The following is a 27,519-nucleotide window of genomic DNA, read 5'->3' on the forward strand; positions in this document are numbered from 1 at the left end:
GTGAGCAAAAGATACTATGGATTACAGTTTCATCATTTCACACAGCCCTGTCTCAGTATCCAGCAAAGGAAAAGTTGTCTCCCTTTCCTGCAGTGTCTGAAAGCAAATCAGAACCCAAGTACAACAAACCTGGCTTATGCTCAGTCCAGAATCTATGGATATGAAGCTGTCAGGCCAAGAGAAGCCTAGACCAGCTGAGAAGGAACTGAACCCTCAGACTGATTTCTCATCCTCAAGATGTTCAGAAATCTTTGTATCCTTGGTCAGTGGCCAGAATGCCTCTTTCCCCATAGGTTTTTGGGCAAGAGTATACGATTTTACTTTCAGATCCTAACCAAGCCACAAGAACCAATACTGCACTCCCTCTGCACTGACAATAAGAATAATGGGACCTAATGAACAATCCCACAATTGTGCCTCCTGCCATGCATGTGTGGCATGGCAAGAGGCATGATTATGTGGATTGTGTTTTCGATCCCATGGAACCTTTACCTACATGTGTAGAGGGGCCCTAATTACATCCTGACCCACTGTTATGATTGCACTCAAAACACTGTAGCAGTTGATATAATCTGTTTTAGGTACTGAATGATAAAATTCATTGCAAAGGAATTCCTTCTGCAATGAATGTAAAGCAAATGGACAGAAAAGTATCTAATTTATGTCAATGTGAAAAAAAATGGAATTGCAGTTGACATTGTTTGAAGAAAAAACTCTAAAAAAAAGATCACATACTAAGTTACATTCTGTTCCCATGTTTACAATGTGTGTGATGATTTTAATTATTTAAAATAATTCTAGTTTAGTTGTAGGTTCTTTTCTCCTCCTACACCAGAAATTCATTGTTCTCAATTATAGTTAATAAGCAATTCTTCTAACACTAGGTTGTTTTTTTTAATGTATTCACTGTGATAACAAAGACATAAATCCTGCACATTCTCCCTACAGCCTGTTTCTTTAGGAATGTTACAGATTAGATTATTATGGCAAGGAAGATTTAAATATCTCATTTACCTGAACAGCATCATAATACATTTTCTTCCCTTCTTCATCTGTCTTGTCTGACATCAGCCATGCCTTGAGCAAATACTCATAAAAACTATCTCCAAGCCCTCCAATGGAGACGTGATCTGAAAAAGGAAGAAAAGGAATTTAAAAAAACAATTCCAGGTTTGATCTGGGCAATAAAATATAATTACAGTTTGAACCTGTGATCGATTATAATACTTAAGTTTGCCTCCCAGCAGTATATCCTGTGACAGACAGACAGCATTACATCTCAGGAAAAAACCTCTTGATTTATGATGCATACGAAAATATTTGTAAAATAAATGGTTGGTCTTTAAACCTGTATGGTGACATAACACGGTGGGAGAAAGCAGTTTTACTAGAATTTATACAGACTGCTAAAGTCCATGATAAACAAATTTAAAAAATGAAGTCTTTGTTAGTGCTTTTAGTCCGAAATGGATAGGAGTTGTATAACTATATTATACTGTAATTATTTTTAAATGTCAGAAGTTGGTAAAAAACCCATTTCTGATAGCGTTTTTTTGCCCTCTTATTCTGTTGGGATCCTCATCTAATATTTTTTTTTTCAGTAGAGCTCTATTTCCTCAAGTCATCTTTTAAAATCAACAACATGGATTATATTTAAGTTCTTTATTCTGTGGTGGAACTTTTAAATGCACTTAAGCACAAGTCCCAGTAGTTCTCAGTTGTCTAACCAAAATATTTAGTGTTACATAATGCAACACAACTAAACATCACTTCTCTTAGTGGTAATGGGACTGCTCATATCAATAAAGCTACTGAAGACTCCTGCAGGGTTATCCTCTTACCTAAGTATCTAAAGTGACTGTCAAGTTTTCAGTAGGCCATCACAGAAGTGCAATATATTCCTACTTATTAAATATTTAAAATATTACAAATATGACTCAAGTTTCTCTTCATGTTCCCTGTGCTACCACCAGTGGCACTTTTAGATCTAGAGTGTTAAGGGTTTCCTTTCTGACAATTACGATTCTCTGCTAATCATTATTATTAATATTAGCATTTTCTGAACACTTTCAATGAGAGGCTTTTAAAGTACCTTAGCAAGTGTCAATGTTTAAACTCTCTGTTTTCACAAAGAGGAAAACAGGACACCAACTGTGAGTCCATGGCACAGGATGGTATAAAGCCTATGGCCCTGGACTTCTACACTTGGATTGTACCTGCAAAGTTTTCCCGCAAAGTATTGATAAAGTTCAACAATAAATCTGGGACATTTTAACCTCTCTCTACGATTCCTCTCACAGGGTGCTTTCACAGAATTGCTCAACTTATGCACTGGGAAATCAGGTAAATACAGAAACTATTTTTACTACCACTAAAGCTTTATTGCCACAGCTTTTTCACCAAAATATTTTCTCTCTGCTACCTTGGGACCTACAACATCTAGTTTAGATCTCTAAAACATTTCCTTCTATTCCATCCTGAACAAATGTGTGAAGGTGAGACAGGATTATGAAGAGTTTTTAAAATTTTCTTGTAAAAACATTTAAATTTTTGTTCATGTTCCAAAAGGAAAAAAGCTTCTTAAAAAATGAATGCATTTTCCATGATGGAAGGCTGATCTCCAAGTAGCAGCATTTAAATGACCTTTATGGTTTCCTAAATAAATTACCATAGAAACTCCTGACATTTGCAAACTAAATAGCACAAGCACAATCTCATCAATAATAAGCCCTGTTATTATATACATTATTGCAAGAGACAAATCCAATTGATGCATGCTGCAGCAAATCACTGTCAGTTTACTGTCAAAATAACAAGGACTAAATGAATTTACAGGAACAATGGCCTTGATCCAGCTATGTCCTTCAGAGTTACAGCACTGCTAGTGAAACAGAAGCTGTTTTATTTTTCCCTGGTTGATGTTTGAGAGATAATACTTCTGTGCTTTAGCAATTAGGTTTTTTGTTGTAACCAGTAAAAAAATAAAAATAAAAAAAGACCGGAAAGCAATCTGAAATGAAACATCTTTTTTATTTTATGTTCTGATTTTTTCCCTATGTGAAAAATCAATGTTTGGAAACAGATGCAACTGAATTGGAACAGAAGCAACACTGGAAATCAACTCTACTTCTGCTGGTTCAACATGCCATGAACTGACCTATATTATCATTTATGTTCATCATTTACATGAGGAAGGAGCTAATTTCCATGAGTTCTTTACATGCCACTGGAAAGAGAAGGCCATATAAACTACAATATTTCTGTTCACCTGTAACTATGGGTAGTTGATATAAAAAAAGGAGCTTTTGAGACATTATTGTATTAAAATATATTTTGACAAATAGGAAAGCACCAAAACTCCAAGTAACGGTATCAGAATTTGATTCATAGTCAAAAATATATACTGACAGCTTTTAGTAAGGACTTTTCTACTAAGTGAGCTATTCCAATTGTATATAACTGCTCTCAATGTCAGAATAGTGATGCTTTAGTGTTGGTAAGTCTTGCTAAACCAATATAGATAAGAAATGAAAAAGGTTGCCTCGACTTGTAAATATGCTTGGCATAATTACTTTGTTACATTTACGCGGTTATTTAAGAATATGTAAGAAAAGCAGACAAAGGAATTACATAAATTGAGTTTGTCTAGGCCAGGGCATGGTGCCAAATAACCCCAAGACAGAAGATAGATATTTCTTAAAATACAAAGTGATGCCTATATTTAGGGTTCTGGGAATGGTTTTTCTTGGACAATATGGCAGAACACCATTTTCTATCTGGACATTTCACATTTAAAAATGACCTAAGGAAATTCTTTTATCAGTTGAAACAATCACTGTCCTTTGTTCCTGAGGAAAATTATCCCATGTAATCAGGCTGCAAACAGGCCAGTAAGGAGACTGGGCCATCACTTCCAGAGTAGATGCATTCTAAGCACCTTCTATCATGCAAGGATTCCACATGTTCTGACCCTTGGGTCTCTTTCTTTAACTGATTCCGAAGTTGGTAGGTTTTGCACTCAACTGTACCGCCTGATCCTATCACTATAACCAGTACAATGGAAAAAAGTCTAGAGAAAATGCAACAGGACTTGAAGGAAAGGAAGAAGGGTGGGAAAAACCCCCAACTCAACTGAACCCACCATGACCCAACCTCAGTATTTCAATTTAACATTGCACCCAACCAAGAAAGGAAGTGGGTGCCCAGGACTGCTAGTAACATTTTCTAGCCCAACCTTTCCATCTCCCAACCTGTGGTAGATGAGTAAGAAGCATGTTTGTGTAAGAAAAACTGAATGAATGTATAGGGGCCAGAAACTTAAAAGGCCTGAAAAGACTGTTCTACATCTACATCCCCTTTGACTTTGATTTTTCCAATAATGATTCCCATGGAACCAAAGGCACACAGCTGTAGTTCGTTTACTTTCTTAATTGCCTGCCAGCATCATTAAATGTAGCAGAACCATGCACAGCTGCAGAAAAACGAGGGCAAATCTTCATTTGGTATTAACTGGCAGTTTTATTGACTTCAACAGAGCTACACCACTTTAGATCGACATAGGATTTGGTCCAACATAAGTTTTTTTCACTGTAAAGGCTTTCACAGACTATGGACAATTTTAGTAACAAACACAGATTAATTCAAAAGCTTCTCATTTTCATTAAATTTACTAAGAGGTCAAAGAAACTAATTAAAGTATACCGGAGAGGAAGAAAAATTACTAAACAAGTCAAGCTGGACTCGGATTTAGCAAAATACATCCAGAGCTTACGTGGGGGAACAGCAGTAGGTAACAATGAAAGAAACTAATCTAGTTTTTTAACATAAAGAGATAGCATGTTAATAGCTATTTAAGAGTACTGAAGAACTAAAGAACTTACGCTGGCCCCACTGACCACTGCTGGGATTTAGATAGTTAGGGTAAAGTCCTTCTGGTTTATCTAGTCGGTTTAGAACTTTTCGAATATTCATTACCTATAGTAAAGAAAACCAAACAACAATTACCAAAGCAATTTTATCTTTCCCTTAAATACAGGTACCATCAATGCACACCTTTTTTAACATTTAAATAACCACTAAAACAATTCTTTCAACAGATGTAATGTACTTATTACAGTACCTCTATGCATACATGCCATCTGTATTTGGTTAAAAATGTAATTTACAAAACCCAACTATTCAAGATTCCTCATACCATATTTCTTCACATATAGCACACACCTTTTCCCCTATAATCAGCCCCCTAAAATTGATGTATTTATTAAGTGAGGAAGCTGAATTTTTTTTGCCTGAGACAGACACACCCTACTGTACCCCCTGCTCCACAGTTCACCAGCTGAGGCAGTCAATGGCCCCTATTAAGGCTACTGAGTTAATGGCCCACTGTTCTTTGTTTCACAGGTATTAAAGATTACATCTTCTTTTAACGATCTTGACTTCCACTATTAAAGCTAACCTTCCTTAGAGAAATTTTGCTGTCTGATCGGGCTTCTGGTCTCTTCTTCTATTTCACAGAATTTTAGCTCTTTTCAAGTTCAGAAGTCTACCCATGGAAACCAGTCTTCAGCAGCAGCTTGGGTTTTAGTTAAGCAGGAAAGGAAGGGTGAATGAGCTGAAGATAAAGCCTTATCCCTGCTCTGTGCAACCATGAGTTGGGAATATTTTTCTTCTTTATAATGTTTTCCAAAAACAAGGTATGTGTTATATCTGGGGGGCACGTTACATGTGAGAAAATACACTATTAAAAGACTGTGGTGAATTAAATTTACAGCATGCCCTGAGGATCAAAATGTGGATCTCCTGGACGAAAGATAGAGTTGAGATACTGGAAACGAATCTAACATGAAGCCAGACAATTCCTCAAATGCTGGCTTCTCAAACCAGCAGGGATTTTACATGCTTCAACAAGTCACTTAGCCTGTACTAATAAATTAAATGCAAGTATGAAGAGATTATGGAGCACTGGTGTAATATACTATGTGCAACAAGCTTTTACTGAGTACAGCCCTGACCTAGCACTAAGTTCTGCATTGACACAGGGTGCTGACAGATAGCTGAAAACAGGATGGGGCTGAAGAGAACAGCTACAGTGTGCATTAGCTAAATTAGCTGCATTGGCTTAGCTCATTTTAGACCGTGCACTGTAATTCTAATAATAGTATTAATGTTTAATGTTTGAAAGACATCGAATTAACAGCATTTGGGTTTGAAGACTGTAGTTTAAGCACAGATCAGAAATGGCATGAAATCAGGCACCAGAAGCTTCTCCAAAACCTACTGAGTATGTCTATCCTGTGTTATGTAGAGGCACCTGAACAAGCTGTGAATAAATCAGCTCAGGATCTAAAAACTAAGAGCTTCTTGGGAGGCTAATAAACTTGCACTGAGCTCATTTGCAACTATATGACAGCCTGCAACAAAGGCAGAACCACTGTCAAGGTGCCTCAGTACCTGATTTTGGAGGCCTCTCTACAGTACAGGGTACAGTTGCATCTAAACTTATTCCAGTGTTTGGTTTTTGTCATGATTATCCACTTCAGCACTTTTATAAGTTTCCACTTCTTTTAATACAAGCTTAAAAATTAAGCGGGATGATCTTAAATGTCAAAAGGTACCTATTTGTGAGTTTGAAAAAATATCCACTGTACTTAAAACTAAACCCAATTTGAATTAATTTTGACACATTTCCTGGATTAAAACAGGGCTGTTCAATTTTGGCTTAGACCACACACTGCATGGGCCACACAGGCTTTCTGACTGTCTGTACTTAGCCTGAGGTGAATGAAATCAACCCACTTCATGCAGGTTTCTCTAAACTGTGTAGATTGGATCATTAACGAACAGAACTCATGTTCATTCCTTTACTGGCCATGACAGACAGATGCCTGCAGTGGCCATGGCCAGAAGGTGGGGGGTGCTCCCACATGCCTCCCAGCTGTTGTGCAGTGAACACCCCAGCTCTGCCCTCTTGCCATCCTCTCACCTCGGGGGAAACAGCCCTTTCCCTGCTGGGGTCTGCAGAGCAGGTACGGGCAGAGAGGGAGGGGGAGCTGAGAGGTGGGGAGCTGGTGAGAGGGGTGATGCTGGGGCATTCACTGCCTGGCAGAGCAGGGCTGCATGAGAGGAAAGTCCTTGCCTCGGGGCATTTACTGCCTGCAGACCCAGGCTGGGGGAGCTGGGCTGGGGTCCATTCCCCCCCCACCTCACTTGCCCTCTGTGCTGCTGCCGGCTGGGCTTAGGAGCAGAGGATTTATTGCCTTAGCTCTGTTACAACCTGTGGGCAGGGCTGCCAAGCTTGGCTGGAGCACAGGAGCTGGGCTAACCTGCCCAGAAACCGGGGGGGGGAGGGGGAAGAGTTGTGGGGTGCTGCAATGCATCCTGGGATTCTGGGAGACTGTGACCTAACATGTCAGGAGGGGATCTGGAACAGAAGTTTGATAGATCCGTCTAACCTAAAGCAATTCCATCTGATACTAACATCCATCCAGATCTGTCTTACGCTCAATTCTGACATTTTGAAACTGGTCTACATGCAATGAACTTCTGTTCTGTTACAGGTTTAGACCGATTTCCAACCACTTAACCAGTTTATGTGTAATTTCTGTCTCTAGTCATAGGGTCCAGCCTCCCTCAAGCTGCACAGTTCACAGGCCAAATGCTGTGGGGACAGAACCCCCTGGGTCTCCCCACACTATGCAAGGTGTGCCTGTGGCACATAGACCTTTGCTGCACAGGTAGAACCAGCTGTACATGGCCCCTTGGGCAGCACCCATGGCAGACAGGTCCCCGCTCTGCAGGATGCACTGGTGGCATTTACCCTGTACCCTGCTTTTGCCCTCACCATCTGGTAGTGGGAGCGGCAGCTGTAGGAGTCCATGAGCTGTAAGGTAACTGTTTGTGGGCTTCATATGGTCTGCAGAATTCCAGGTGGATGGTCCAGAATAAAAACCAGGGACTAAGCTTTTAGATCACACTGTACATTTTACTTTAATTTCATTAATCAGTCCATGGAGCCTGTTATTCTTAGACTCAATGAAACATTTTACTACTGCTTTAGCTATAGATAAAATACAGCTTCCAACTCTTCATTAAAAATCTTATAATTAACAGAGAATTGTCATAATTTGGTTAATATGTATACATGGGCCTGGCACATATTTCTAAATAAAAATATAACAAGTACTGAATTTCATCCAGAGATTTGAAATTTTTAGAAGAAAAAAGTAAGAAGAAAATCATGACCCCATATTCAAATGAATCCACAGCCTATAAATATATTTAACTAACTGTGTTATCATATGTAAGTTTATATTTTACTTGTACATGAGGACATTCAAATTACTGTAGTGCATTTAATGCAACCATTTCAACAAACATATCTATTTTGTTTCAATGTACATCTGTAAAGCAGGACGTGAAATACTGTACTTTGATACAACACATTAATATAGAAAAAATGTTCTCTAAAAACTTAAGAATGTGAAATCTTCCTTGTATATGATTTCTCTTCAAATATATGAACATGCAAGCACATAAAATACGAAGTTTTTAAAGAAGGCTATTCGTAGTTATTTAAATGCAAATTGAAGGGCCACACAAATACAAGTTAAAAAAATTACCTCAATGTGGAAATGGAGAATGTCACCAGGTTCTGGAAGAATTTCCTGCTGGCTGGGGTCTGGCACAGCAGGTGGGGAAGGGGGAAAGCCCCCTGCTCCACTAGGCAGCAAATGGCTCAGCCCTGCCTCCTCACCAGCCCCCCACCTCTCAGCATGAGAAATGCAATGTGAAAAGGGTACGTTTCCCCCCAAATTACAAACGTTTAGAAAGAGGGATGTCTAATGGAAAAGCCTTCTGACCTCTCATTTATAATAGTGACATCTTCCTGCATTTAAAAAAACCATGCCAAAGTGATTACTGGAAGGTCATAGTCCTTTCTGCTTCTTCAGGAGAACAGTACTTTATCTGTATATAAAATTCATTTTTAGTTTTCACTTTAACCAAGTTATTAGAACAGGTCTAATCTACTGGTAACTTATCCATAATTTTTGTTCATAAGATGTTATGTGGCCTGATAAATAATTTGCATCCATGACAAATGAATCTCAATAACGGTGAGGAAAAAAACTTCGTATACAACCATGTGCTCCGGATTAGTTAACAGGATTCATCCAGAAAATATTTGCATGCTTCTTGAAAGGATTAAGGAAATTGCTTCTGTACCTCACACCATGGACATCTACTCTCTGGGTACAATCTTTCATTACTTTAACAAAGGTTTTATTAAAGAATCTGACCTTTTCAGCAAAAATTGGGTTTTCAGACAAATGGCTCAAATGTATGAATTCTAAATGCAGAGTTCCAAATTCTGCCAGAATACTGCTTCCTCCAGAAGCCCAGGGCCAATTTCGACCAATCCCACTAAACAGGAAAAAAGAAATGCAGAAAAGAAACATTAGCAAATATAAAGCTATGCCATTATTGTATCCTGGCTACACCACAGTTACCAGGAAGCAATGGATTACAAAGGCTATATTTTAACTGATAGCACAGTAACACTTGCTCAAGGAAACACCCTTATGAGACTAGCCCATAATAACCTTGTGTGTTTGAGTGAGTAAAATGCATTGCGTGTCTATTAGAGGATGATTTCTTTCAGTAAGTCAGTGATCAGTCTATTTACAGATTTAACTGTAATTATGGTAATGAATTTGGTTATAATTATATTTTTATATACTACTATGCATTCTTAAAATTACACAATAAACTCTTTGAGGTTTTTCAGGTTTTTGCACAGTGATTATAATAATGGGTCTTAATTCTGATTATGAATCAGAAGGAAATGAATACTTATAGAATATAAGCATTTAATATTAAATTTAAAACATCTCAAAGTATTTCCTAGGCCAGTGGTTCTCAACCTTTTTGAATTGGGTACTCCTTCATAACTTTTGTGAATTGAGTGGCACCTGATTTTAAAAGGTAATTTCTATATTACAGTGCTTATGCTTACCTGCTTGCAGAAGGCCCAGGCAGTGGGGGGAGGGATTAATTAGGCAGGCACAAGCCTGACTATGCCTGTGCATATCTGCTTATCTCCTTACACCTCACTTGCCTCCTTATACCTGTGCAGCCTTCAAAGGATCTAGTGACATCCTTGAGTTCCCCAGTACCCTGGCTGAGAATCACTACATAGGCTATGTCCTGCCTAATACTGTACATGTCAGCAATACTGAAAGCTATACATTGTCTTTCAGGGCATTCTTACGAAGATGGATAATTTCAATTTTAATTAAGTACTAATGACTTCTCAGAAGAAAATTAATTTCTGGTTTTGTACTGAGTGTAAAGCAGAATTAATGTACTGGCAAGTCCCCATTGACAGTTAATGCTGATCAAAATATAGAGGGAAACGTTTGCCAAAGTTTCATTCAGAAACTTCTATTGGCATTTATTTAAAATTCCAACACAAGAATTCAGCTAAAAATCCTGAAAAATCAGAATATTTCAGCCTGTTTGATTGTGATTTTTGTTGAGAAAAGAAGTTTCTAGCAATAGCTTAGCAGCATGAGCATTGGATATAAGCATCTGCTGGCACCTGATTTCCAGGTGCTAAACTACATTAAAAGGAAATGTAAATTAATTAGCTTCCTAATTTTGCTCTTCCATGTAAACAAATCACTATAGTTGCTGCAGAGCTATCATGCAATTATGATTGAAAAGTGTAAGGCATACTCCAAGACATAATACACGTTATGAAAAAGACATGAGAAACAAAATTTACTTCATTATGTTGCATGTCTTTAATTTTTTTAAGAGAATGTGTCTCAAAAAGGGAATAATTTGACTGAGATGTTCTTGACAAGTTAAAAAAAAAGTCTGAAAAGCCCATTTCACAGCCTGATACATTTACTTATTATTTTTACATTTCCACAAGCTCTACAAAAAAAAAAGGATAAATCATTAATAAGAATCAGTACTAAAGTAATCTGAAACTCTTTACTTTGTACTTCTCTATTTATCCCATACCCTTTGTGTGTTTTTGTCTGTCTTTAGATTTTAGATTGCAAATTCTGAAGTAGCAATTACTTGTACAGTATGCCTGTTTGCAAAGTACCCCAAACAGCTAGGATACTAAACCAGTAGTACTATTCTTTTTATCTAGCAGATCCTTAAGTTATTCTTTCTGTGATGGATCTATCTACTGAATATTTAAAAACAGATGCAACAATCCCTATCTTTCTTTTCTCAACTTGAAGAAAAGTACAGCATTCCGGGGTTTGTGCCTTGAGAGCTGAGAGATTCTAGAGAACTAACAGACCAAGATACCCCTGAATGACTCAAGGAGAACTGGCGGCCAAGACACAGGAAAGACCTAAGCAATCTGACAGCAGTTGAGGAACCTATTGTGGGAATGTAGAGGTGTGTTAACAAACCAGGATTGTGAATGTATGTAGGTGTGCTTTTGTAACAGGGCCTTCTGTTTGCCTAAAATGCTCTACTGGCTCGAATCAGGGGGGCTCCTCAGTTCATTTGTCTGCTGTACCTCTGTCCTCCTATCCAACTTGATGTTCCTTTTTCTCATGATTTCATTGTGAGTATCACAATATTTAGTGTTCCCCTTTAAGCCTTCAACTGCCAGATGCAAGCTGTCACATGGGGGGGGGAAGCCCACAGGTTTCCTTTAAAATAGTATGTTGGCTTTGCAATTGCCAAGGAATGCATAGAATTGTAGAGTTCATGTATTCTGAAGGCTCAGAAAGCAAAAGGAAATAAAGAGGCCAGTTTTATACCTGAAAAATATCTAATTATTTTATCAATAGTATTTTTTAGACATTTGATATAATAGAGATGGAAGGAACACAGCAGTCCACAAACTGTTGCCCCTTCAAGATCTGTGATGTCGCGACCTTTCCCAAAAGTTTCATACTGGTGTTGAAGATTATGATGGAGAACTGTAAAATTAGTAACTGCAGATAAAGGCTCTGGATGCTCCTCTCATCCAGGCAGGAGGCAGTGCATTTTCCATGGAGTCTGAGTATAATCTAACAGGGAAAAAAAGCACTGTCATGGTCGCCATACCTAATCTTGACCTAAAGTTTTTTTCTAGCTTCCCAATTAGATTGCATAGAAGAGTTTAGATATAGAGTTGTGATTTGAGAACAAAGCGGGCCAGGAAATTAAAATTTCACTTCTGTGAAAAGTGTAATGGCTTTGGAAAATTTTTCATCTCAACTGAAATGAAAAACCATCATCTCATTTTTTTCCAACAGAGGTGAAATTCCTCAAAACCTCATTTAGGGAACACTGAGGTATTCTCACAGCAAGGGCATTTCAATGCTTCCAAAATGAAATATGTCGCCCAGGAGCCCTTTCTGCAGTTAGCATGCCAAGCAGCATACCTAGGAGACTGATATGTCACCTTGCAAACTGCCAGCAGGCAGGTGGCAGGAGAGCTCTGAGAAAATCAGGCTTGTTTCTGCCAGCCAGCAAACCTACCTGGGTTTCTTCAGAAGTTTTGCTGAAACTAACACATTCTCATGGAATATTTTACAGTACTTTTAATGCACTAGCATTTTCTGCCAGAAAGATGTTCTGTCAAAAAAATTCCAATTAGTTTCAGTTGTAAAGCTACTAGATGAAAATGATGATTTCTTTTGCTACTGGTCATATTATTATAAGATTTAAGGTGGATGGTAGATTCTCCTTGTCCTGGTGATAGGGCTGCTGGTGTTTATCTATTTCTACTGTATTAGTAGTAAGTTGCAAACTCCCAGACTTCAGCTTATATTTTTTTCAAGAGTTCAGCTAAATATCACAAACCTCCCTCCCTCCCTCAGGCAGAAACTCTAGTTACTATATGTCCTTCTTTAAACACATCTTTTAAACCATGCATAGGTTTTGATCAGGAGAGCCCATCAAAAACAAGCAGCGATGTATTTTCAGAAAATATGGAAGTAATTAAAAATGGCACAATGTAAAACTTGTTGGTTTTGGCTCTCACAGTTGTCATGAGTCAAAACTGGTAATTTTGTTTCAAGCACGCAGGGGACCCATACAGTTCACATACCACATCCTCAGACAGTTGACTATTAGGGGTGTGCGAAGCTGGGAGTATTAGTTTCAGATTCGGCCCAATTCAGGGGACAGTAATTTGATTCACTGATTTGGATCATTGTCCCAGCCTGATTTGGCCAAATCTGAATCTGAAGATATGATTCCAATTTGGAGAATCAGCGATTTGGACATAGACACAGCTTTATATGTTTTTTCTATGTACCTTGAGGTACCATGCACGGCTCTTGAATGCTGAGATGGTGGGTTAGATCGAGTGTCCCACGGGAGTGTGGGGGTCCACTGCTGAGCATGCAGGGGACCCCCCCCATATCCTCCCGGCTCAGCAATTGGCCATGGGGGGGACCCAGGTGCCCCTCTAGACCCAAGATGCACAAGTTGCAGAGCTGGGGGGCGGGGAGGTTCCCTGCAAGCTTCCCGGCAGACCTGGAAGTGGACTGGAAGTACTTCTGGTTCATTTCTGGGTCTGCTGCCGAGCACGCAGGGCACCCCCCCTGTGCTCCTGTGGGATGCTCCATCCACCCCACCATCTCTGCATTCATGAACTGCGCCTGCACCTTGAGGTACATAGAAAAAAAAAAAAAATAAAGCTGTGTCTATGGCCAAATCACTGAATCTCCCCGAATCAATTCGGAGGCTTCTGATTTGATTCAGAGAAATTAATGGGTCTCCTGACTAGATTCAGATTAGGAGATTCGGCCACCGAATTGGGCTGAATCTCCTCCAAATCGAATCAGTGACCAAAGCTTTGCACACCCCTACTGAGTATCTAGCCTTCCAGAAGCTCTCTGCTGTAGGTGTTTGAGTTCCCTTCTGCTGCCTCATTGTCAGGAGGGCAGCAAAACAGGCACATTTTCTTTATGCAATCAGAATATTTAGGGGAGTGGGACTTGTTCCTCCTTTTATTCTGTAATAGCAACAACAATACAGCTTCTGCTCCCACTTAAATTTATCTTGACCTTCTTGGATGGTTCATTCCAGAATGCACTGCAGTGCATTCCCAGGAAGGCACCATTAAAGCTCACTGGACATTCACTAAAAATGAGAGGCCCTTTTAACCCAAATAAGACAGTACTGCATCCCTTTTAACAGTTTTGGTTGAGTGCTTAAAGGAAGTGAAAGGAAATGAAGTCCTCTGCTTTTTGCATGGACTTTAAGTATAAATTTCATTACCAAACTAGGGAACCATCACTCATTTGCATAGGTTTGTGCTTCCATTGCAAAACAACATCACACAGTTGTAATTAAAAATCACTGAACATCCAAGAGAAATCTTCCTGCTCCAGTGTGCAAAACCCAAGTGTTGAGAAGCAGTTTGAAAACCTGCTCATGGTGTTTAACACTGATAAATGCAAGGTTCTCCACCTTGGGAGGAAAAACCTGCAGCACCCTTATAGGCTCGGCAGTGCTACGTCGGTTAGCACTACAGAAGAAAAAGACTTGGGGGTCATCATTGACCACAAGATTGAGCCTGCAATGCGATGCTGCGGCTAGTAAAGCGACCAAAATGCTGGCGTGCATCCATAGATGCTTCTTGAGCAAATCCCGGGACGTCATTCTCCCCTTGTACTCGGCCTTGGTGAGGCTACAGCTGGAGTACTGTGTCCAGTTTTGGGCTCCACAATTCAAAAAGGATGTGGAGAAGCTTGAGAGAGTCCAGAGGAGAGCCACACGCATGATCAGAGGTCAGGAAAACAGATCTTACGATGACAGGCTGAGAGCCACGGGACTCTTTAACTTGGAAAAGCGCAGGCTCAGGGGTGATCTGATGGCCACCTATAAGTTTATCAGGGGTGACCCCCAGGATCTGGGGGAACGTTTGTTCACCAGAGCACCCCAAGGGATGACGAGGTCAAACGGTGACAAACTCGTGCAAGACCGTTTCAGGCTGGACATAAGGAAGAATTTCTTTACTGTCCGAGCCCCCAAGGTCTGGAACAGTCTGCCAGCGGAGGTGGTTCAAGCACCTACATTGAACACCTTCAAGAGTAAATTGGATGCTTATCTTGCTGGGATCCTATGACCCCAGCTGACTTCCTGCCCTTTGGGCAGGGGGCTGGACTCGATGATCTCCCGAGGTCCCTTCCAGCCCTAATGTCTATGAAATCTATGAAAAGCCAGAAACAACAAATTAAGTCCGACTAGTTACCGATCCAATATCTGTGACTCAAACTCTCATTTGATTTAAAAATAAATCCATTTTAACAGACTACTCAAATACATCTTTTAAATGGAATGAACATCCTGTGAAAGTTGGTCTAAAAATAATTTTAACAAAGTTAATTTTAACACCAAGTCTTATGAAGAAGTATATTTCTCTTACTTTAAAAATTAGAATGATTTTTATTTTTTTCTTCAAATCTGAATTTGGAGAGTTCTAAGACTTGAAGTATCCCTGTCAGAGTTACCCAAAGTTCAAATTATACACTTAACTATTTTCTTCACAAGATCATGTAATTCCATTAATGTTTTCCTATGATATAATCCAATGCATTTTTCTAACCAAGAGAGAGTGAGAGAACGAGCTTGTAAGTATTGATGTAAGAACTTCAGGTAGAAATCTTCAATGGTTCAAAACAGTTTATAAGGTTATATAAATGTTTTAAAGCTCATGAGAGAAAAAACAATTATGTCTGTTGTGTAAGGAAAGTAACAATATCAATAAATTGATGATGACAGCAAGCAGAATATTAAGTAGAGACTAGAAAAATAGCATGCAACAAAAAATTTGCTATAGCTCACCATAACTGAAATAATTATACACTTTTAAGTACTCCTCTCTGCTCACAATCCCTGAGGCTGGATAATGGACTGCGTTCATGTAACTTAACTTTTGATATATTCAAAGCTTTTGTGTACAGCTATTTTTAAATTTAAAGGTTCTCCACCAATACAATTGTTGGGGAAACTGGAAAAAGTGACTTCACAGAACCACTTCTGTTGTAGGCAGGGGCAGATCCAGACCCGCTTTGTGGTGGCAGAGGGGTGCAGTAAACTAACTGACTATGCTGTAGGATAGTACTGTCGGAGACAGTACCATCTTACAGTGGAGTACTTTACTGCACCATAAGATTGTACTGCACGTGTAGGTGGTGACCAGAGGCATAAATTGCGCCTGGTCAGTCTAGCCAGCCAGCCAGGGCTGTGTCCACCTCTGCCCCACCTCAAATTGCTGTCCCAGGTGCATGTGTAGATACTGTGCCTGGGAGCAGTGGACTCTGGTGTGAACTGCTCCAGAGTTTACTGTCACATTAATTGCACATGTAGGTACACACACTGAGTAAGAATAAGGGAAGGTAATTAAACCAAGCTAAAATAAGGAGGAAAAGGGGGATATTTCCTGAAATAAGCTACTGTGGGTTAGCTTCCACTTCTTGGAGGATCATCTCATGTCCAGTAAGTTTTGTCTACCACCCACACCTCTATAATTTCACCTAGACTGTAATTTACTTAGTTTTAAGTTATTAATATACTAATGCTTTCAAAGTACACCCTTGCTTTTTTAAACTAAACTCCAGCACCTTCAGTTTTAAAGTGGTGTTTTAGCAATCTGTTCTATTCAACTTTTAAAGCTGAGCCTCCAGAGCAGTGGCAAAAGTTCAAGTTTTTAATTGAAGATGTGGCAAAATCTGTTAGATATTGCATATTCCTGCAGTTTCTCCCACAGGTGAAAGCATACTTTTCAGTGAGCAGAACTGTGCCAATGAAACATCTGAATTGCAAGTGGCATCTTGGGATCTTAAGTGGATGGCTCAGCAACCTGGCAATGATATATGGAAAGTTTTGTTTTCAGGCCACTTGTCTCAATGTTGCTCAAATCCATGGGGAAAACATTTTTGCCATTTTATTCACGTTCAGTTGAACTGGGGTGGTTGATATCAGGTCTCTTCCTGACAAATGTTCAAGGTAAAAATATATGCTTCTCCTGCACCCCACAATGATCATGGCAAACAGCGTTAGCGGAGACACTTTTTCTGTCTCTCCTGTCAAATGGTATTTCCCCATGGCCAAAAATAATGTAGCAATGTAGCTTGTAGGCCATTTCCCTTTTTTATTTACCTACTTCATCCTTGTTTTTCAAATGACAGGAACCCCATCCTATATCAGCTACATCCTACATCAACATTAGCAAAAACAACGTTAGGAATTAAGAAGGTAATTGTAAACAAAACTGAAAATATCATCATGCCCTTTTATAATTCCATAATGTGTCTACACATTGAATACTGTGACCAGTTCTGGTCCCCACACCTCTAGAAAAGAGATACTTGAAGGGGGACATGATAAGGGTTTACAAAATGCTAGATGACAAAGAGAAAGTAAATAGGTATTTATTATTTACTCTCTCACAATATAAGAACTAGGGGTCTTAAAATGAAATTACAGGTTTCCCTTGCTTTATGCAGGTTCTGTATATGCAAATTCACTCTTATGCAATGACCCTTTTTATGCCAAAAATTCATTATATGCGAGGCAAATTCAATCTTACACGGTTGGTGTGGTGGAAGCCTGCCGTCAGCTGCTTTGTGCAGTGCATTGTGGGAGTGACTCACACCAAAATATAGTCTCCTGTGTGGATCTGTGGTCCTTGCTTATTGTCTATAACATGTTTCTGTAGTTGCCATACCCATTATGGTAACATTCACCATTGTCCAGTGCTTGTATGTACTGTCTGCTGTTGGCGAGTACCAAAACTGTCTTGTAAAAAGTAGTAGAAATGGGTGTGGGAGTCAGTAAAGTCAAGGTCTTGGAAGATATTCCTATTTGTTACATTGTAATGTGGGTTCCCTTTATGCAAAATGGAGTTATGTGCTGTTTTCCAGGAATGCATGTACAGCATAAAGCGAGGGAAACCTGTAGTAGGTAGCAAGTTTAAAGCTAACAAAAGAAGTTCTTTTTTTCACATGATGTGTAATTAAAGTGTTGAACTCATTGCCACCAGATGTTGTGAAAAATGACAGTTTAGTCTGTTTCAGAAAAGGGACTGGAGAAATTCTTGGAGGAAAGGGGCATTAGTAGCTATTGAGCATGGGAGTTAACCTCTGAATTAGAACTTCCTAGACCTTAAATGCCAGAGGCTGCAAGTGAGAGGTACAGTTTGGGGGCAGGGGACCCTGGTCATACCCAGTTCATTCTCCCTTTCAGCATCCACTTTCTGCCATTGTGACACACAAGAGACTGGGCAAGATGGACCTATAGTCTGACCCAGTAAATGGAAATTCTTACGTTCTCATGTTCTACATTACTACTTCCTGCAGTCGTTGCTGCCACATGTATCAGTGCATCTCTCCAAAGTAATTAATAACTAAGTTACAGCAACTCATACATTTCTCATACACCTGTGCTTACTGCTCACCTAGGAGGTAAAAGCAGAAGCTGAAAACCATAATGCTTTATAACTTGCTGTTTTAAGTCTTAGAGCTTACTACTAACAACCTGGCTATTTGAGGGATAGTGCATTTTAATATCGACTGGCTGTGCCTACACAAGATGCTACTACACGGTCATTACTGTGCATTTATTTAATACTTTTATAAACAAGTACTAAATAAATGTGCAGTAACCTGAGTTACTGTGCACTAGTGAATGCCTTTCTTGTGATGCTACTGCACAGTAAGCCTAACGTTCATGTCAGTTTTTGCCATGCAACGGAATGGGCTACTGCGCAGTCAGCAACTCATGTTAACGTGCCCAGTATCTTTCGGGCTGTAAATGCTAGAAATGAAAGATTTGTGTTCTTTGAAATTTAGGAAAGACAACTGAAATAGCATGAAATATTTATCGTTTTTATTCAATGGCACATAAATACTGGAAAAAAGTTGTTAAAATTGCACTCAGAATTAAAGTTTCATATCTAGATGTGGAACAGAATTTTTTTGGAAAACTAGCACGAACATTTTGGAGAATCGGTATCAAAGTGATGTTACTGAATGTTAATGATCAAAGTGATGAATATTGATGTTAATCAAAATCAACAACAGTATTCAAAAAACCACATCCAATCTCTGAATGTTTTAAGTGTACTATCCTTTGGCTCCTTTCCAAATAGGCAACGAACTGGAGGTACCCAAAAAGATGAGAAAGAGAAGACATAGTAACTGGATGTCAGTGAGTCACTTAAGCACACTAGCCTTCTCATAACACCACTGAAGTAGACGACAGCAAAGCTGGTGAATACTAGATTGATACAACTCAGGGTACAAGTATTGAATAAGTGTGGTTTCAGATGCTTAATACTTAATGCAAAGTGCTAAGAATAAAAGTACATTTGACCAGTCGATATCTTTCTGCAGACAAAGCCAATGGGAAGCCAACATGAAAGAGATCCATAAATAGAAATCAAATGCGTCTGAAAGCAGCTGCCAACAGTCTTAGTATTGAACATGACTATATCCCATGAAGTTCACTGGGGGCTTTACGGCTGCTGATGTATTTCATATGAAAGATACACAAACTATGAGTGGCAGCATAGAACCTGCAGGTAGAGAAATAAGACACTAAACCATAAGAAGTTCATTCACTGTGACAGTGAGACTCAAACTATAGCAAGCTGATTGTGTTTAGTATTTCAGATGAATGCTGGTGGGAAGATAGGTACGCTAATCTTTCATAGTACACTCGGACTTTAATTTTGTGGAGGATACTCTTTCTTAGACTGAGGAATAAGCGTAGTGAAATTACTCTTTCCCAAAGATTTTTCAATTAGTTTTGTTAGTCTGTGAAATCAAAGTATTACCACAAAAACAAAAAACAAACATAACTCCATTCCCTGACCCAAAATGAAACGGGCACAGGAATTAGATGGATGGATATGAACAAGAAAAAATAATCTAGGAGAAGATGCTTCTCAAAGGATGTATGGTTTACACCAGGGCCAGGAACTGGAGGCTTCTGCTTGGCTGCTACTCCCTGCATTACTCAGGCTGCAACAGCAACTAGGGAGGCTGTCGGCTCCCCTCCCTCCTCTGGCTTCTGCTACCTGCTCCTGTTCCATCAGGAGCTCAGGGTGAGGATGGTACAGTAGTAGGAGAGGATGCCTGCACAGATGTCCAGTGCAGTGGTGGGGCATCCATGTGGAATGTGCCCTGGGGGGCCCCTGGCTCACCCTGGTGTAGCTCCTGTTAGTGTGGGTAAAGGACACATGGCCCATGGCTTCTTAGAAGTTGAACAGCCCTAGTTTAAAATATGCCAAACTGTTTTTATTAACAGATTTGTTTTAAAAAGTCACACAAAAGCTTTTCATAGCAATGTATACACTCACAGACAACATGCATCTTTTCCTCAAAAGTTAACCTGCCAAAATTGGGGTATGTGTCTTAAGTAGGAAACTTGATTTCTTGCCCACAACAGAAGTAAGAGGCTATGAAATGATTGCTTCTCTTACTTCTCCCCCACGTTCTTCCAGACAGTCAACCCTATGGAAGAAAGGGAGGAGTCCAGTCCACCAGCTGTCACTGTTCCAATCTTTTCACAGGTGCTGCTGAATTGGCAGTAGCTTTTGGCTGTGCAACCAAACACTGCAGCTGATGTGGCAGTGAAATGGTTAAAACTAACTTTTGCCTGAGAAGGAAAGGAATTGTGAGTGAATTGAATAGACTGCTTTTGCTCTATGCATGACTAGAATGATCTTTTCTTCATTCTGCCTTCCCAAAACAAGGTGTATGTCTTATATTGGGGATGGGAGGGAAGGAGGATGGCACAGAAGATAATACAGTAGTAGACCATTAAAAAAGGTACCAGTTGAATGTCTAATTAGCTACCGCTATACAGATGGTGCAGTACATCGTTCTTTAAAGCTCTCAGTATAATTAAAAATTAAATGTAAAGGGTTAACACGATGAATTATGAATATGAAATGCCACTATCATAGATATATATCTGTTTTATTATTTTTTTTCAGTATTGCCTCTGCCCAACAGAAAAAATCTCCATGGTTATATTACTAATGGATTAAACTGATTATCATATCTATGTAGGTATCTTCAGTTTCTGTAACTATCTTTTTTTTAAATCAGTTCATAATGGCCAGTTACCGCATTTCCCATGAACAGTTGTTCTATAGTATAAAAAACTTCCTTTTTGTTCTTATCAGCAACAACCACTTTTTGGTAATAACATTTTAATTAAATTAAGTCAATTAAGTCTCCTTATCCAGACTGAAAAGAGGTCAGCATAAAGCCAGATCTTTATTTATATGTTCAGTGTCTACTTTGCACATTAAAAAGAATATATTTTAAAAGTCACAGCTACTGTATAGTCACATGGCACAAAATATGTCCATATGCTAAATAAAACCTAATGGTGTTCAGCATTTACTAAATAAATTAAAGGATGCAATAGTGAACAATTCTAAATATATATAGTCACACAGAATGACAGCATGAAAATAAGGTATTAATGAAAAAAAAATCATTGCCTTAGAGCTGTAGGCAATGATTCCCTACCTGAGGGATGTCAGATACGAGGGGAGCCAGAGGAAAAGCAAGGGCAACCTGCTAAACCAGATGGGACAACTGACAACCAGGAAAAAGCCAACCGATTAAATGGGTACTTTGCGTCGGTCTTCCATCAGTCCCATGGAACGCCCGTGTGCACTATGGGACAGGGAGGTCTGGGTGAGGGAGACCCCCTGCCCTCCATTAATGCTGACCACGTGAAGGAACACTTGGAGAGGCTGGATACCTTCAAGTCAGCTGTCCCTGACAATCTACACTCCAGGGTACTCAAGGAGCTGGTGAGCATCATAGCCCAGCCCCTGGCAAGGATCTTTGAGAACTTCTGGCGCTCTGGTGTAGTGCCAGAAGACTGGAAGAAGGCCAGTGTGGTGCCTATCTTCAAGAAAGGGCGGAAAGTGGACCCGGCAAACGATAGGCCCATCAGCCTAACCTCTGTCCCAGAGAAGGTCTTAGAAAAGTTTATTAAAGAGACCATCCTTAATGGACTGGCTGACGCCAACATCCTGAGGGATAGCCAGCATGGGTTTCTTGCGGGTAGGTCTTGCTTGACCAATCTCATTTCCTTTTATGACCAGGTGACCCATCGCCTGGACAAGGGAAAAGAAATTGATGTCATATATCTTGACTTCAAAAAAGCCTTCAATCTGATATGCCATGATCACCTCTTGGCAAAACTGGCTAATTGTGGCCTTGGGTCCACCACGATCTGCTGGCTGGGAAATTGGCTCTGTGGGCAGACCCAGAGGGTGGTAATTGACGGAAGTCAATCGTCATGGTGCCCTGTGACCAGTGGGGTCCCCCAAGGCTCTGTCCTTGGTCCCATATTGTTCAACATCTTCATTAATGATGTGGACATTGGAGTCAGAAGCGGACTGGCCAAGTTTGCCGATGACACCAAACTTTGGGGCAAAGCATCCACACCTGAAGACAGGAGGACAATCCAGGCTGACCTGGACAGGCTCAAGAAATGGGCAGACTAGAACCTGATGGTGTTTAACTCTGAAAAAGTCAAGGTTCTCCACCTTGGGAGGAAAACCCTGCAGCATCCTTATAGGCTTGACAGTGCTATGCTGGCTAGCACTACGGAAGAAAGAGACTTGGGGGTCATCATTGACCACAAGATGAACACGAGCCTTCAATACGATGCTGTGGCTAGTAAAGCGACCAAAACACTGGCTTGCATCCATAGATGCATCTCAAGCAAATTTCCCCTTGTACTCGGCCTTGGTGAGGCTGCAGCTAGAGTACTGCGCATCCAGTTTTGGGCCCCACAATTCAAAAAGGATATGGAGAAGCTTGAGAGAGTCAGAGAAGAGCCATGCGCATGATCAGAGGTCAGGAAAACAGATCTTACGATGACAGGCTGAGAGCCATAGGGCTATTTAGCCTGGAAAAGCGCAGGCTCAGGGGTGATCTGATGGCCACCTATAAGTTTATCAGGGGTGACCACCAGGACCTGGGGGAACGTTTGTTCACCACAGTGCCCCAAGGAATGACGAGGTTGAATGGTTATAAACTCCTGCAAGACCATTTCAGGCTGGACATAAGGAAGAATTTCTTTACTGTCTGAACCCCCAAGGTCTGGAATAGTCTGCCATCAGAGGTGTTCAAGCACCTACATTGAACACCTTCAAGGGAAAACTGGATGCTTATCTTGCTGGGATCCTATGACCCCAGCTGACTTCCTACCCTTTGGGCAGGGGTCTGGACTCAATGATCTTCCGAGGTCCCTTCCAGCCCTAATGTTTATGACATCTATGAATGTCTTGACAACAAAAGACACATAATAGGGGCATTTTCATAAAATACTTGGTGTTCTATATGTTATCGCTGAGTGCCAGCTCTGAAATAATTTCTTAAGAATAATCTTTTTCCCTTGGATAACAGTATTATGTTGTCATTATGGAACCTCATGAAAATAAAATGGCAAGCAACTTCTTTTATCACAAGAGACCAAATACTAATAATTAGAAGAATACACACCACTTAAGGATTCTCTAAGAAAATTTGAAACATTTAATAGGCATTTAATTTTCAGAAAGTGCTGTGCAGCAACCTTTTAAAAATCAGGCATCTTTATGGTGTTTCTATATGAGCTCCAAAAAAATCACTTTTGAATGGCTTAGATAAATGAAACCCAAATACGTACATCTATAGGGAGAATTTGCTATTTGCCTTGTGCATCTGTGGAGGGAAGTAAGATAATTTAAGCCAGTGCTGCCCTAACTCATGTAAACAGGTAGCCTAGATCAGGGAGTGCAGTCTCTTTACAGACAGTGCTCTCCTTTCTAGTGTAGGTCAACCTTTTGTTTCTACCACCACATCTCCCAAATATACAAATAAAAAAAAAGCCTATTTTAGACTCTTTCCCTACACAGCAAAGAGGTCAACTGTCCTTGGGCTACCCCTAAGGCATATTTCAAAAGGATCAGAAGTAATTAAAGGAGCCTATATACCACTTTGGAAAATGTTACATGTTAGTATCTGGCTGATCCCAGAGTCTGTGCAAGTTATGACAGCTCTTAACTTAGGGTGCCTATACACATGCAGAGAGGCTACTTCAATGCGCTTTAATTACAGCGCATCAGAGCAGTCTCTATTAATGAAATCTGCTGCAGCGTGCTAATTAGCATGGTCCAGCCAGCCTCCATGACTCCTGTATCAGTGTCCCTGTGCTTCAAAATGTTGAACAAGCTTTAGTTTAAGAGTCCCCTCTGCCATTTTGAAGTGCATAGACACTGATACAGGAGACGCTGTGAGCACTTTAATTAAAGCAGCTTTTGAAGCCACTCTAATTAAAGTGTTGCCTTCTTCTGCCCCCAGAGCATATGTAAAAATGCCCTTAGTCTCACACTGTTAAAAATGAGATGCAAAAATAGCTGTTGAATAATTCTGTTGAATAAATCTAAAAAATCCCAAGGAAGCATCAAGTCCTTGTAACAGACAAAAATCTTCGTAGGATAAAATGAGCGATCAGAGAATGCTGACATTAAAACAAAAACAGAATAAAAACAGTAATTGTTATTGTCAATAGCAGATAAAGGACGATTTGATGTAATGCAACAAGTAGATCCACAGATGCCCCCAATATGGGAAACTTAAAATCAGCTCTTGTTATTCAAGCCAAATTTTCCCTAAATAGATAATTTCTTTTTTTTCCCATTTATGTAGCTGTTTTATTGGGTTTTTTTTTAATTTTAAAGAGTGCAAAAAATGGATTGCACAAAATTGGAAAGAAATTCTGCAAATTAAATAAAAACAACTAAAGGATTTGATTTAGTTAAAAGCATAATCTGCTTCTACTGTCTTATCCATTTAATGTCATTTAAACAATCAGTGATGGAGGGTTACTTTGTTTTATTAGAATTCATATTATAACAAATTTAACACACACAACTTATAAGAATTTTCCCAATGATTACATTTGGTACATTACAAGATTACCAGAAGATACAGTTAATGTGAAGATTTACAGAAAGGTACTAACTATTGGTTCCAGGGAAAAAGCCTGCTTTTGGCAAACACCAAAACTGATAGCTATCAAATCACTTCTCAAAATATTAATGAATTACTTTCCCTGACCCATTACCTAACAGGGGCTTAGATGGATGATAAATGTCCCTGTTTTACTAGTACTTCTTCTCATGCCCTAACACTACGTTGAAATTAGGGTCCAGAAATGGGCAAATACCATTTGTCAATCTGTAACCTTAGCAAGGTCTTCATTGGCACATGATTCCTCTATACATGGGCAGGCCAGCAGGTGTTCTATAGTCTGACAGTTTCCTTCACGCTCACACATGGTATTTGGAGTATCCCCATAGTTGTATGTTAAGTTCAGTCTTATCAACCCCTCTTCTTAGGTGGTCAGGCTTCTCCATCTTGGCCAGTAAAACTCTGTGCCTGCAGGGAGCTGTTCAGCAGTTTTGATATTCATTTCACTCCATCCTGGGTCCTTTCTAATTGTGGCTGCCACATTTTTATTCATCTAGCTGTCCGTGTTTCATCTAGTGGTTCCTTTGTACAGATGGAACTTTTTCTCGATTTTACTTTACTGGGAGCTGCAATGTGGCCATGTAGTGTGTGCCTTTGAATTGCCGGGTGCATTCTATTTTGTTTGCTACTGCTCTTCTGCTGTCTGGTGAGGCAGTTTTGGCAAGTAGATGGAAACTACTGACATTTGGTAGTTTAAGGCACCTAGTAATGCATCTGTAACTTTTGTTCAGCACAGTGTCTAGCTTCTCTGTACGTGATTATCTTTCCCAAACCAGGCATGCATATTCAGCTGCTGAATAACGAAGTGCAGATATGTCGTTTGTAATGTTGTTGGGTTGATCTCTGCTTTGGAGTTAATGAGCTTCTTTAATATTTTATTGCAGGAACTAACTTTGCACACGTCTTTTCAATACGTGCTTTACAGGAAAGCATGTGGTCCCCACCATCACTCTCAAGTAGACAGGATTTGGGCAGTGGGAGGGTTATTCTGTTTCAGGTTAGGGTGAGTTGCTTACTAGTAACTTGGTTCCAAAGGTAGAAGAGACTAACCTATGTTGTATTTGAATTAGCATGCAGTTGAATAGTCAGACAACCCACTGAGCCTTGATGCCAAGAACACCCTGACTTGGACAAAGTTCTTAGCTTAGGCAGTGGTATACAAAATCATTTACATAAATAAGACTTCTTGTGCCGGGGGTGTGGAATCTAAGCACAGTGATCCAAGGCCAGTTAACGCTTCTCCTTTACACAGAGACAGAACACCGCAATGTACAGGAATCATTAAAGACTAAAAAAAGTTTATTCTTACTTTATTCCAGATAAGCAAACGGACTTTATCTTCACTAGACAAGCCATAAGTGACTTACCAAAAAAATTACAAAGTAAAACTCCAGATCAATGTGTTAAATGCATCCCTCCATACAAGCTTTTGGTAGACTAGAAATAGAGTTTCTCCAACCTTTTTTGGATTCCACTTCTTCCAAACAATAATGACCAGCAGAAACAGAACTCACACTGGAGTTTTACTCCTGTCCTACCATCTTTGTCCCAAGAAAAATTAAAATCTGTTCCCTGGACATTTCATAGTGGTTTAAAACATGCAGGGTCACAACAGTTGGAACTAGCCCATGTAGCTGTCTTTTGATGTTTGTCTGTCTGGGACATGTTAATTTCCCTTATTTCTTTTTACTGAGATCATTCAGGAACATACTAAGCAACCAGTTCATTTTCCAAGTTTGACAATGAATCTGTGACTGTTACTGCAGTTGCCATTATCAGTGCTCAGCTGGTAGTTTCCTGTCCAGCTGAGCTGCCATTTCTTTAGGAATTGCCCGATGCCAGCAGCTATCAGGCACTATGATTTGTAGTGATGCAGTCTCACCAGAAAAACAGGGTTAACAGAGTAACAGTGGATGCAAAGGCATTTATGAAGAATAAAAATAATGTTATATAGTGTTTTATATGAATTTTATGATGCCACAGGAAAAATGTTTTGTGCTGTAAAAGTAAATATGTCACAGATGGTGTATGCTGTAAGCAATGAAATAAGAGGCAGACACCAAGAACTATTAGTATAGGAGCATTAGTTTTATCTACTTGCCAAGTTTCAAACAAACTCAAAACATATTGCAATGCCAGCATTAATGTACCCTAAGCCTCAAAAAACACTTTCAGTAGTTCTGCTGGAGCAGAAAATATAGTTTGCCTTCTGGAAGTAGAAGCCACTGCCTCATTAATAGTGTTTTGCATGAGACATCAGAGAACAGAGGGGAGACTGCTGAACCCACATCATCATCATGATGGAACAGGAGTACTACAGCTTTAGAGATAAGCTAAGAAGAAAGAGCTCTCAGCTGAGTTGCCATCTATCTTTATATCTGTCCTCAGGCCACTTAAAGCTGAAAATATCTGGCATAATTCCAGCTATGGAGATTTGGAGATTGTTTGGGAGGAAAAAAGAGCTACCTCAACCCAGCGCCCTGCCCTGCAAAGC

At 39.7% G+C, this 27,519-nt stretch overlaps 1 protein-coding gene across 1 annotated transcript in view; it reads right to left on the reverse strand.

Moving 5' to 3' along the window:
• The window catches only part of MAN1A1 (mannosidase alpha class 1A member 1), a 252,501-nt gene that overhangs the window by 36,999 nt on the left and 187,983 nt on the right, over positions 1 to 27,519 (reverse strand). The window contains exons 6-8 of the mRNA XM_090038687.1: positions 9,297 to 9,420; positions 4,881 to 4,974; positions 1,015 to 1,130 (exon numbers count right to left, since the gene is read on the reverse strand). Coding sequence (XP_089894813.1) covers positions 1,015 to 1,130; positions 4,881 to 4,974; positions 9,297 to 9,420 — 334 coding nt within the window. The remainder of the gene's footprint in view (positions 1 to 1,014; positions 1,131 to 4,880; positions 4,975 to 9,296; positions 9,421 to 27,519) is intronic.

The sequence above is a fragment of the Crocodylus siamensis genome, chromosome 1, assembly GCF_052110815.1.
Source record: "Crocodylus siamensis isolate JL-2025a chromosome 1, ASM5211081v1, whole genome shotgun sequence".
Classification (NCBI taxonomy): Eukaryota; Metazoa; Chordata; order Crocodylia; family Crocodylidae; genus Crocodylus; species Crocodylus siamensis.